Source organism: Triticum aestivum, chromosome 4B (assembly GCF_018294505.1).
Source record: "Triticum aestivum cultivar Chinese Spring chromosome 4B, IWGSC CS RefSeq v2.1, whole genome shotgun sequence".
Classification (NCBI taxonomy): Eukaryota; Viridiplantae; Streptophyta; class Magnoliopsida; order Poales; family Poaceae; genus Triticum; species Triticum aestivum.
In genome coordinates, this window is record NC_057804.1 from 607,502,199 (window position 1) to 607,515,435 (window position 13,237).

General features: G+C 49.1%; 1 protein-coding gene across 1 annotated transcript; it reads right to left on the bottom strand.

Annotated features, from left to right (window-relative positions):
• Positions 1–2,573: 2,573 nt before the first annotated feature.
• LOC123089378 (beta-carotene 3-hydroxylase, chloroplastic) lies at positions 2,574–4,697 on the bottom strand. The gene is made up of 6 exons (XM_044511075.1): positions 4,075–4,697; positions 3,934–3,993; positions 3,595–3,801; positions 3,226–3,351; positions 3,089–3,145; positions 2,574–2,988 (listed from the first exon to the last, which is right to left on the bottom strand). Exons 1-6 carry the CDS (start codon positions 4,432–4,434, stop codon positions 2,902–2,904), a joined length of 897 nt encoding a protein of 298 aa, XP_044367010.1. The 5' UTR covers positions 4,435–4,697; the 3' UTR covers positions 2,574–2,901.
• Positions 4,698–13,237: the final 8,540 nt, after the last annotated feature.

The following is a 13,237-nucleotide window of genomic DNA, read 5'->3' on the forward strand; positions in this document are numbered from 1 at the left end:
TGGGTGGACTAGACAGTCTGACGGATTGACGTGAGTCGGTTGGTACAGAAGACGGTGGTGGAATCAGCGACGACGACATAGGTGTGTGATGCTAATGGTGACCGACTTCTGGGGCGTGGAAACACGTGGCGCAGGCCTGAGGGCTTGTGTGGTTTCGACAAGACTGTGGCGCGGGATTGATTCAAGGTGGTGTATACACGGAGCTTGAAGTCGATGAGGCGCAGGGGTGGATTGATCATCTATCATGGAGTCATGTTGAAGGTGGAGCTGGATTGAGGGGCTACGGCGTAAGTCGACGGGGCCGAGGCCTATTCAGGCGGGAAAAAGCGGGTGACATGTAGTTCAGACTGGAGCCCAGTGGTCTGATGGAAGCGTGAAACTCGTCATCGGTCGGTGATAATCGATGGTACTCTGCAGTGGGGGTTGAGTGGTGTGGTTTCGCGACCCTTGAGGCCCGACCGGGACAGCGGAGGCTCGACGCGGTAATAGCGGCGAGGCATGCGGTACGCACGGACATGGAGACGGGCCAGGGCTCTGGTGGTCATACATGTGGTGAGACAACTGCGAATTTGACTTGGGATGACTACAAGCAACGGTAAAATTCCTTCAAGTTTCAGACAGACGGTCAAGAAAGGAGCGGTGATGTTGAGTTCAGGTAATTCTTTGTGTGACACCCATTATGTGAGTTGTTCACTTTCACGCAGGTCAGTGGTCAGTGTGTGATGGCGTTGGACGGGTACTCTGGAAGTTGGGAGCACAAGCTAGAGTAACAAGGAACTTAATTTTGCTCGAGTGTTGACCATGGTCAAGAAAAAAAGGGACTACAAGTTGCAGGTGGAGTCGCATGGAGTCTTTGGAGTAGCAGCGGTACTCATGGGATAAGCTCAAGTCCAATGTACATGGAAGTTTGGCGCATGGACAAATTCAGGGTGGTGGAGTATATTCGCCAAGGTGGAGTTTGTTGGAGTTGTGTCGAATATAGTGTACGAGGTAGGTTACAGTTGGACTTGCAGTTGTATTGTGTTTAGATAGGATATGGAGTTGTGTCCTAGTAGGACACTTATATCCTAGGCCTCTCTTATATACCGAGGGTAGACACACGATGTAACATATGCCAACATAATAGCACAGGCGCGCAAGGGGGAGCCGGCGGCGTGTGCTGGCGCCCGGGTGGCCGATGTGCGGTATTGTGACGGTGTCATGGGGAGGAGCGCCCGTAGTCAAGCCCCGGGGATGTAGCCATATCGGTGAACCTCGTTAACAAATCTCGGTGGCGTGCTCGTGTGATTGCTTGGTCCTCGAATGATCAACGGAGTGCCTCGGATTTATTCTAACACTCCATGCGCTAGGGTTTGCGCCGCCGCCGCCGGCGGCGGCGGAGGGGTCGCGGGTGTAGGATGGGGTGAGGGGGATGTTGGTGCGGCCGTCCATCGGGCAAATTCGCCGACGGCAACGCGGGCGGGGCGAAAGCGACACAGACGCTCAAGTGTGCAGCGCGCGGGTGCGGGCGCACGAAATAAGCGATGTGCGATGCCGTTTCGTTCCGCAGGCTGAAACACTTATACCACATGCGCCGGTTTTTACGCCTCCACTGGAGCACGCGCAAAAAACTGTATTTTTTCAGCGCGGCTGTTGAAGATGCTCTAAAACCAATACGCAGCTTAGGCTGGTCACAATGGGCAAGAACATAGTCTAGTAACTTACACACTTTCCTAGACTATGTTACTACCTCCACAGTGGGTAGGAACATCTATGTAGTGTCATGCAACAATGTATTTATTAGGTTATAGACTCATTGTTTCTTGGAGTATGTGATGTTCCGGTAACTTAGCTAGTTACCACAAGCACCTTTCTCTTCATTAAATATATGACACATAAGCAAAGTTGTATTGGAGTGTGTGATGTTACTCCTAAGTTCCTCCCCATTGTGACCAGCCTTACACAGAACTCACGTTGATTCAGACCCATTCTCGTGGGATATTATTGCTCCTACCTTGGGTCCTCGTGCGCGATTCTCCACGTTGAGAGTCGCAGTAACTCTTGACTCATTCGGCTCCGTTTCGTGAGCTATACATCAAATAAAAACAGGATCGATGGCGCAGTTTAGGACAAAACTGAAGAGCGCCGTTCAATCCTCCATCGTCCACATAGTAGATTCGCATAGTTTATCCCCTGCATGCATTGACCCGCCGGCCGGCAGGCAGGACGCGGGAGGCCACCGCGGCACCGGCTAGCGTATAGCGAGGAGGATCCCGGCCACATGCGTTCCCCCCACCCCCGCCCGGGCAACGCACAAACGGCCGGGTAACATGCAGGCCCGAGCCGGTGCAGATCACTGAAATGGAGAAGCAACACGACCTGATCTGTAAAAGGCCCCATCGGAGCTCCCTGAGGGACAAACAGTATCACCGTCGTGTCGTTCAGTCGTTGGCCCGCTTCGCATGTTCGGCGCCCGAGGTCGCATGTTCCATCGGGACACGGCCGGTAACCGTATTACCTGCCGTGCGTTAGGTTGCTGTCTGGCCTGGGCCACTCACGTGGATCTGTTAAATAGCACGCACTCGTGGTGGCCATAGTATACAAAGCTTTTTACTACTAGCTGTATATTAGTAGTGTCTCACTACAGTCAGCAGCACGATACAGCAAGATATAACAATAGTAATGGACACAGTACTACACATATCACTAGCACGCCATTTTTCTAATACCGGTGTGCTCCACGGACCGGCCTCACGCACCTCGCCTTCGTTTCCGGCTACTAAACTAGTGACACAAAATCTAATCCCAATCAGAAGAAGAGGAAAAAAATCTGCATATATACTATATATTGCAAGGCAGGTAAGAGCTGGCATGTTATCAAAAACAAAAAAGAGTAAGTACTCCAGCTAGCATGCATCCTCACTACATGGCGTCTGATTTCTGCCTCCTCCTGATCCTCCTCTGCACCTCCTTCTCCAGCTCCTCCGTCCCTCCAACCTCCTCCAGCTCCTGCAATTGCAAAACCATCAACCACGAGCGATCCCGGTTTCCATGCAAATCCTGCCATGGATCAACAACATTGGACCAGAGTGGTTGATCTGCTGCTTACCTTGGGGCCGAGGAACAGCCCGTATGGCACGCTGTCGAACTTGTCCATGTGATGGATCTGCAAATCATAAAAGGGCCAGAGTTCAGAACTGAAACTCGGATACAACAGTTGGTTGGGTTGGGTGCGGAAGGGCGAACCTGGTGCGCGGCGGCGACTCGCCGGAAGTAGGGCACGTTCTCGATGGGGCCCACTGGGAAGCGGCGGTGGACCAGGCCGTCGTGGACGAACATGTAGGCCATCCCGAACAGCGTGATCCCGAGACCCTGCAGGGCACCGGCACGTCAGCGCTGGCTGGGATACGCACAAAATTTGTTCACATGCGACGCACAAAATACTGTATGAAATCCGTTTAATCATGCGTCACACCGCGGCTGATAGGTGCCGCGCATGGGCGCCGCCGACGACATGCCGCCGTCGCGATCACAGCGCGACACCACAAAGTGCTGCTGGCAATCGTTGTCTTCTTCTCAAGTAATCGACGAAGGGGAGGGAGCGGTGGTACTCACGGCGCCGAAGCAGAGGCCGGGGACGAGGCCGCGGTTGAAGAAGCCGAAGGCGAGGAGGGCCATGGCCGGGACGGCGTTGACGATGGCGAACACGTCGTTGAGCTCGAAGGGCCCGTCGCGGGGGAGGTGGTGCGACTCGTGCATGTCCCACAGCGACGCGTGCCACAGCGCCCGGTGCGCCCACCGCGCCCAGAACTCCATCCCCACCTGCGCACACGAGAGCACGCAATACGCTCTTTTTTTTCAGCCCGAATGCACATCGACACGACGAATTCTGTTCACTGCTGCTACTGGTGTGTGGGTGGGTGCGCCGTGTGTCACGTGTAAGCAAGCACTCACCGCGGCGCCCACGGACAGTGCCAAGGTGCCCAGCATCTCCGTCACCGGAATCTCGCCGCCCTGGTGGTGAAAGGAAAGCAGTGTGAACACCGGCGAGACAAAGAAGCGAAATTCGAAAGGGGAATTGCCGTGGTACAATACCTCCATTTGCCAGGCGAATCGGTAGTAGACGGCGGCGGCGGCCATGGAGGTGATGCCGAGGCTGGACATGAGCGCGGCCACCAGGTACGTCCGCCGCTCCGACTCCTTCCTAGCCGCGCGCTCCGACACCGCGACCCGCGCCAGCGCCAGCGCCGTCGCCGCGTCCTCCGCCTCCTGGTCCGGGCGGGCGGGGACGAGGCCGCCGCCGTTGCCCTCCGACGCCACCTGCAGAGCGGGCACAAGTGCGCGCCGGGAGAGGGGCCGCGCTGAGAGCGGCGCGAACGGCAGCCGCGCCCGCGGGCCGCGGGCGCGGGCGGCGGCGAGGGGGAATGGCGCGGCCACCAGCCTCGCGACGGCCATGAGATCAGGCGGCTCGGGGGGCAATCACTGGCGGCGAACAGGGGAGTGGTCAGACGAGACGGTCCTGGGTTTCGCAGGCCGGGAATAGCGGTGCCTCGCTCGTAGGCTGGTGGCGTCGGGCCGGGCAGGAGCGCGCGCGCGCTGGCTCCTGTTGTGTGGTCCGCCTCGGGCTCTGGGAACGAGAGGCGCGCGTGGGCCGGGGACGGGCGTCGTCGCAGGCGGGGGTCAACTTGTGGGTAAACGGACGGAGATGCGCGGGGGGCGGAGGAGCGCGGCTGCTGCGCCGGAAGGGCCGCGGTTTTTATAGCACACACAAGAGTACGAACAAAAGACAGTTTGTCTAACATCCAGCTGTTTTCTAACGATGTCACAACTGAGCTCTCACAAATAACGCAGTAACAAAGAACAAGAAAAGAAGCTCAAACAAAATATATACTACAAACATAATGGACATCAGGTTAGATGTGATATAACTATGTCACGTCTAGATGTGTCATTTACAGACCCAACAAAAATTACACGGAACGGAACGGGGCCTACTCCTAGCCGTTAGAGCAACTCCAATGGCGCGGGCCATTTCGTCCGCACATGTCTGTTTAGATTGCCGCGAGAAAAATGTCGGCCCAAAACGCCGACGTAAAACCAAAACACGTTCGCTTCGTGTCCGCGCCGTTGCATTTCAGGCCAAAATTTGAGCCTTAAATGTGTCGGCGCGGACACGAAGCGGACACGCCGCATGTCCCCTTGTTGTTCGAACCGCTCAATAACCACCTGCGATCGTATTTAACACCAGCACCTACCCCGGGCACGCCTGACAGTATGTGAAATTGCCGTGTGCCCGACCTTATGAAAGAAAGCATGCGACAGGGCCGACCTCATTCATTTCCATCTCCTCGTCCACATCCGGCCATGCTTGCTTCCTCGCCGCGACCAAAAAGCCCTAGTCAGCCAGCCTGAAACCCTAACCAGCCAGCCACCTGCCATGGGCTTCTTCAGCGGGAAGGGGAAAGGGGAAGTTCAGCTCCGACACGAGCTCTTCCCGCGCGCTTCCTCCTTCGTCGGCTAGACACGGCTCGCCATCGTGAGAGCGGGAGCGGCTGTATATACCAGTCCACCAGGCGCGGTGGCACTGGCAGTACCGTCGGGCCCTGAAGTATCCGGATGTCAACCTGCCACACGGCTGGCATCTGGACCCGCACTGGATCCCCATTCCAGCGGTGCCGTGCTCGGCGCACGTGCACGCCGAGGAGGTTCGCCGGTGTCGCGAGCTCCTTACGTCGGAGCAGCACGCGATGCATGCCTACGCACCAGACTCCCCCAACTGGGAGCGCTGGTTTACGCTAGAGCACGAGGAGGAGTGTCGCCGCGTTGTCCACGTCAACCACGACGTTCCCCCACCGCCTCAAGAGGTTTTGCCAGAGGAGGAGGTGGCATGCCAAGCCAGCCTCGAGGAGGCCATGGAGCACACGCTAGAGCCGAGTCGGCTTGAGGAGGATGCCCATTGGGATGGGTTGGACCACGCCTCGCCTTGTCGGCGGCAGGGGACACCGTCCACGCTCCACCATTTGTCCCGCAACCAACGCCGCCACCGCCCCTTCGTCGAGCCCAAGGCCGAGACCGAGCCCACGCCCATGCGGAAAGCGGTCGTCGTCGCCGCCCACTTGGCCCGAGGAGTCCTACTCGTGGACCGGTGAGTTATGCGAGTGGGTGAGCATGCGCTGCGACGCCAGAGGAGGAGGCGGCCCACCTTGAGCGTTGGAAGGTGCATTGGCTCACCGAGGAGGAGGCCGACGGTGAGCGGCGGATGCGCCGGGAGGAGGAGTTGCGCCATGACGAGGAGGCACTATGCCTTGAGGAGGAGGAGGAGGAGGGGGAGAAGGAGGAGTGCGCCCGCCTCGCCTCAATGTCGCCGCCGTAGCAGACGCTAGAGGAGGATGCCTTGGTGGCCTATCTGAAGGAAATATGCCCTAGAGGCAATAATAAAGTTATTATTTATTTCCTTATTTCATGATAAATGTTTATTATTCATGCTAGAATTGTATTAACCGGAAACTTAGTACATGTGTGAATACATAGACAAACATAATGTCATTAGTATGCCTCTACTTGACTAGCTCGTTGAATCAAAGATGTTTAAGTTTCCTAGCCATAGACATGAGTTGTCATTTTATTAACGGGATCACATCATTGGAGAATGATGTGATTGACTTGACACATTTCGTTAGCTTAGCACTTGATCGTTTAGTATATTGTTATTGCTTTCTTCATGACTTATACATGTTCCTATGACTATGAGATTATGCAACTCCCGAATACTGGAGGACACTTTATGTGCTACCAAACGTCACGACATAACTGGGTGATTATAAAGGTGCTCTACAGGTGTCTCCAAAGGTACTTGTTGAGTTGGCGTATTTCGAGATTAGGATTTGTCACTCCGATTGTCGGAGAGGTATCTCTGGGCCCTCTCTGTAATGCACATCACTATAAGACTTGCAAGCAATGTGACTAATGAGTTAGTTGCAGGATGATGCATTATGGAACGAGTAAAGAGACTTACCGGTAACGAGATTGAACTAGGTATTGAGATACCGATGATCGAATCTCGGGCAAGTAACATACCGATGACAAAGGGAACAACATATGTTGTTATGCGGTTTGACCGATAAAGATCTTCGTAGAATATGTGGGAGCCAATATGAGCATCCAGGTTCCGCTATTGGATATTGACCGGAGATGTGTCTCGGTCATGTCTACATAGTTCTTGAACCCGTAGGGTCCGCACGCTTAACATTCGGTGACGATTTATATTATGAGTTATGTGTTTTGATGTACCAAAGGTAGTTCGGAGTCCCGGATGAGATCGGGGACATGACGAGGAGTCTCAAAATGGTCGAGACGTAAAGGTCGATATATTGGACGACTATATTCGAACATCGGAAAGGTTCCGAGTGATTCGGGTATTTATCGGAGTACTAGAGAGTTACGGGAATTCGCCGGGGAGTATGTGGGCCTTATTGGGCTTTAGGGGAAAGAGAGAGGGGAGGATGCGCGCCCCCCAAGGCCTAGTCCGAATTGGACTAGGGGGAGGGGCTGCGCCCCCTCCTTCCTTCTCTTCTCTTTTCCCTTTCCTTGACTCCTACTCCTACTACTTGGAAGGGGGGAATCCTACTCCCGGTGGGAGTAGGACTCCTCCAGGGCGCGCCATAGGAGGGCCGGCCCTTCCCCCCTCCTCCACTCATTTATATACGGGGGCAGGGGGCACCTCTAGACACACAAGTTGATTTGTTGATCTGTCCCAGCCGTGTGCGGTGCCCCCCTCCATCATATTCCACCTCGGTAATATCGTAGCGGTGCTTAGGCGAAGCCCTGTGTCGGTAGCACCATCATCCCCGTCATCACACCATCGTGCTGACGAAACTCTCCCGCAAAGCTCTGCTGGATCGGAGTTCGTGGGACGTCATCGAGCTGAACATGTACTGAACTCGGAAGTGCCGTACATTCGGTACTTGGATCGGTTGGATCGTGAAGACGTACGACTACATCAATCGCGTTGTGCTAACGCTTCCGCTTTCGGTCTACGAGGGTACGTGGACAATACTCTTCCCTCTCATTGCTATGCATCACCATGATCTTGCGTGTGCGTAGGAATTTTTTTGAAATTACTACGTTCCCCAACAGTGGTATCAGAGCCAGGTTTATGCATAGATTTATATGCACGAGTAGAACACAAGTGAGTTGTGGGCGATACAAGTCATACTACTTACTAGCATGTCATACTTTGGTTCGGTGGTATTGTTGGATGAAGCGGCCCGGACCGACAATACGCGTACGATTACGCGAGACTGGTTCTACCGACGTGCTTTGCACATAGGTGGCTGGCGGGTGTCAGTTTCTCCAACTTTAGTTGAACCGAGTGTGGCTACGCCCGGTCCTTGAGAAGGTTAAAACGGCACTAACTTGACGAAATATCATTGTGGTTTTGATGCGTAGGTAAGAACGGTTCTTGCTCAGCCCATAGCAGCCACGTAAAACTTGCAACAACAAAGTAGAGAACGTCTAACTTGTTTTTGCAGGGCATTTTGTGATGTGATATGGTCAAGACATGATGCTAAATTTTATTGTATGAGATGATCATGTTTTGTAACAGAGTTATCGGCAACTGGCAGGAGCCATATGGTTGTCGCTTTATTGTATGCAATGCAATCGCCCTGTAATTGCTTTACTTTATCACTAAGCGGTAGCGATAGTCGTAGAAGCAATAGTTGGCAAGACGACAACGATGCTACGATGGAGATCAAGGTGTCGCGCGGTGATCATGACGGTGCTTCGGAGATGAAGATCACGAGCACAAGATGATGATGGCCATATCATATCACTTATATTGATTGCATATGATGTTTATCCTTTATGCATCTTATTTTGCTTTGATTGACGGTAGCATTATAAGATGATCTCTCACTAAATTTCAAGATATAAGTGTTCTCCCTGAGTATGCACCGTTGCGAAAGTTCTTCGTGCCGAGACACCACGTGATGATAGGTGTGATAAGCTCTACGTTCAAGTACAACGGGTGTAAGATAGTTTTACACACGCAGAATACTCAGATTAAACTGACGAGCCTAGCATATGCAGATATGGCCTCGGAACACTGAGACCAAAAGGTCGAGCGTGAATCATATAGTAGATATGATCAACATAGTGATGTTCACCATTGAAAACTGCTCCATCTCAAGTGATGATCGGACATGGTTTAGTTGATTTGGATCACGTGATCACTTAGATGATTAGAGGGATGTCTATCTAAGTGGGAGTTCTTAAGTAATATGATTAATTGAACTTTAATTTATCATGAACTTAGTCCTGATAGTATTTTGCAAATTATGTTGTAGATCAATAGCTCGCGTTGTAGCTTCCCTATGTTTTTTATACGTTCCTAAAGAAAACTAAGTTGAAAGATGGTAGTAGCAATGATGCGGACTGGGTCCGTGATCTGAGGTTTATCCTCATTGCTGTACCGAAGAATTATGTCCTTGATGCACCGCTAGGTGACAGACCTATTGCAGGAGCAGATGCAGACATTATGAACGTTTGGCTAGCTCAATATGATGACTACTTGATAGTTTAGTGCACCATGCTTAACGGCTTAGAATCGGGACTTCAAAGACGTTTCGAACGTCATGGACCATATGAGATGTTCCAGGAGTTGAAGTTAATATTTCAAGCAAATACCCGAGTTGAGAGATATGAAGTCTCCAACAAGTTCTGTAGCTAAAAGATGGAGGAGAATTTCTCAACTAGCGAGCATGTGCTCAGATTGTCTGGGTACTACAATCGCTTGAATCAAGTGGGAGTTAATCTTCCAGATAAGATAGTGATTGACAGAGTTCTCTAGTCACCATCACCAAGTTACTGGAACTTCGTGATGAACTATAGTATGCAAGGTATGACGAAAATGTTTCCCAAGCTTTTCATGATGATGAAATCGATGAAGGTAGAAGTCAAGAAAGAGCATCAAGTGTTGATGACTAACAAGACCACTAGTTTCAAGAAAGGGGCAAAGGGAAAGAAAGAGAACTTCATGTAGAATGGAAAGCAAGTTGTCACTCCCATGAAGAAGCCCAAAGCTGGACCAAAGCCTGAAACTGTGTGCTTCTACTGCAAAGGAAATGGTCATTGGAAGCGGAAATGCCCTGAATATTTGGTGGATAAGAAGGATGGCAGAGTGAACAAGGGTGTATTTGATATACAGGTTATTGATGTGTACCTTACTAGTGTTTATAGTAGCCCCTGGGTATTTGATACTTGTTTGGTTGCTAAAAATTAGTAACTCGAAACAGGAGTTACAGAATAAACAGAGACTAGTTGAGGGTGAAGTGACGATGTGTGTTGGAAGTGGTTCCAAGATTGATATGATCATCATCGCACACTCCCTATACTTTCGGGATTAGTGTTAAACCTAAATAAATGTTATTTGGCGTTTGCGTTGAGCATTAATATGATTTGATCATGTTTATTGCAATATGATTATTCATTTAAAATCAGAGAATAATTGTTGTTCTGTTTACATGAATAAAACCTTCGATGGCCATACACCCAACGAAAATAGTTTGTTGGATCTCGATTGTAGTGATACACATATTCATAATATTGATGCCAAAAGATGCAAAGTTGATAATGATAGTGCAACTTATTTGTGGCACTGTCGTTTGGGTCATATCGGTGTAAAGCGCATGAAGAAATTCCATAAAGATGGATTTTTGGAATCACTTGGTTATGAATCATTTGATGCTTGCGAATCGTGCCTTTTGGGCAAGATGACTAAAACTCCTTTCTCCGGAACAATGGAACGAGCTACTAACTTGTTGGAAATAATACATATCGATGTACGTGGTCCAATGAGTGTTGATGCTCGTGGCAGGTGTCGTTATTTTCTGACCTTCACAGGTGATTTGAGCAAATATGAGTATATCTACTTAATGAAGCACAAGTCTAAAACATTTAAAAAGTTCAAAGAATTTCAGAGTGAAGTGGAGAATCATCGTAACAAGAAAATAAGGTTTCTACAATCTGATCGTAGAGGAGAATATTTGAGTTATGAGTTTGGCCTTCATTTAAAAACAATGTGGAATAGTTTCACAGCTCATGCCACACAGAACACCACAGCGTAATGGTGTGTCCGAACATCGTAACCGTACTTTATTGGATATGGTGCGATCTATGATGTATCTTACCGATTTACCACTATCGTTTTGGGGTTATGCATTAGAGATAGCTGCATTCACTTTAAATAGGGCACCATCAAAATCCGTTGAGACGACGCCTTATGAACTATGGTTTGGCAAGAAATCAAAGTTGTCGTTTCTTAAAGTTTGGGGCTGCGATGCTTATGTGAAAAAGTTTCAACCTAATAAGCTTGAACCCAAATCGGAGAAGTGCGTCTTCATAGAATACCCAAAGGAAACTGTTGGGTACACCTTTTATCGCAGATCCAAAGGCAAAATATTCGTTGCTAAGATGGATCCTTTCTAGAGAAGGAGTTTCTCTCGAAGGAAGTGAGTGGGAGGAAAGTAGAGCTTGATAAGGTAATTGTACCTTCTCCCGAATTGGAAAGTAGTTCATCACAAAAATCAGTTCCAGTGATTGCTACACCAATTAGTGAGGAAGCTAATGATGATGATCATGAAACTTCAAATCAAGTTACTACAGAACCTCGTAGGTCTTCCAGAGTACGGTCCCCACCAATGTGGTATGGTAATCATATCCTGGAAGTCATGTTACTAGACTATGATAAACCTACGAACTATGAGGAAGCGATGATGAGCCCAGATTCCGCGAAATGGCTTGAGGCCATGAAATCTGAGATGGGATCCATGTATAAGAACAAAGTGTGGACTTTGGTGGAGTTGCCCGATGTTCGGCAAGCCATATTGTATAAATGGATCTTCAAGAGGAAGACAAAAGCTGATAGTAGTGTTCCTATCTACAAAGCTCGACTTGTCGCAAAAAGTTTTTTGACAAGTTCAAGGTGTTGAATACGATGAGATTTTCTCACTCGTATCGATGCTTAAGTCTGTCCGAATCATGTTAGCAATTGCCACATTTTATGAAATCTGGCAAATGGATGTCAAAATTGCATTCCTTAATGGATTTATTAAAGAAGAGTTATATATGATACAACCAGAAGGTTTTGTCAATCCTAAAGGTGCTAATAAATTGTACAAGCTCCAGTGATCCATCTATGTACTGGTGCACGCATCTCAGAGTTGGAATATACGCTTTGATGAGTTGATCAAAGCATATAGTTTTATACAGACTTGTGGTGAAGCCTGTATTTACAGGAAAGTGAGTGGGAGCACTACAGCATTTTTGATAAAGTATATGTGAATGACATATTGTTGAACAGAAATAATGTAGAATCTTCTAGAAAGCATAAAGGAGTATTTGAAAGGAGTTATTCAAAGAAAGACCTCGGTGAAGCTGCTTACACATTAAGCATCAAGATCTATAGAGATAGATCAAGCCGCTTGATAAGATTTTTCAATGAATACCTACCTTGATAAGATTTTGAAGCAATTCAAAATGAAACAGTCAAAGAAGGAGTTCTTGCCTATGTTGCAAGGTGTGAAGTTGAGTAAGACTCAAAACCCGACTATGGCAGAAAATAGAAAGAGAATGAAAAGTCATTCCCTATGCCTCAGTCATAGGTTCTAAAAAGTATGTTATGTTGTGTACCAGACCTATTGTATACCTTGCTCTGATTTTGGCAAGGGAGTACAATTTTGATCTAAAAGTAGATCACCGGACAGCGGTCAAGAATATCCTTAGTGAGGACTAAGGAAATATTTCTCGATTATGGAGGTGATAAAAGAGCCAGTCGTAAAGAGTTACATCGGTGCAAGCTTTTACACTGATCCAGATGACTCTAAGTCTCAATCTGGATACATATTGAAAGTGGGAGCAATTAGCTAGAGTAACTCCGTGCAGAGCATTGTAGACATAGAATATTTGCAAAATACATACAGCTCTGAATGTGACGGACCCATTGACTAAATTTCTCTCACGAGCAAAACATGATCATACCTTAGTACTCTTTGGGTGTTAATCACATAGCGATGTGAACTAGATTATTGACTCCAGTAAACCCTTTGGATGTTGATTAGATGACGATGTGAACTATGGGTATTAATCACATACAAATGTGAATATTGGTGTTAAATCACATGGTGATGTGAACTAGATTATTGACTCCAGTGCAAGTGGGAGACTGAAGGAAATATGCCCTAGAGGCAATAATAAAGTT

What these genes read in the sequence shown, in the direction of transcription:
- LOC123089378 (XM_044511075.1), bottom strand. Translation starts at nt 4,434, where the DNA reads ATGGCCGTCGCGAGGCTGGTGGCCGCGCCATTCCCCCTCGCCGCCGCC. An exon ending in GATTCGCCTGGCAAATGGAG is followed by an intron (nt 3,994 to 4,074) that starts GTATTGTACCAC and finishes TTTCACCACCAG; the next exon opens with GGCGGCGAGATTCCGGTGAC. An exon ending in GGCTGTTCCTCGGCCCCAAG is followed by an intron (nt 2,989 to 3,088) that starts GTAAGCAGCAGA and finishes TTGCAATTGCAG; the next exon opens with GAGCTGGAGGAGGTTGGAGG.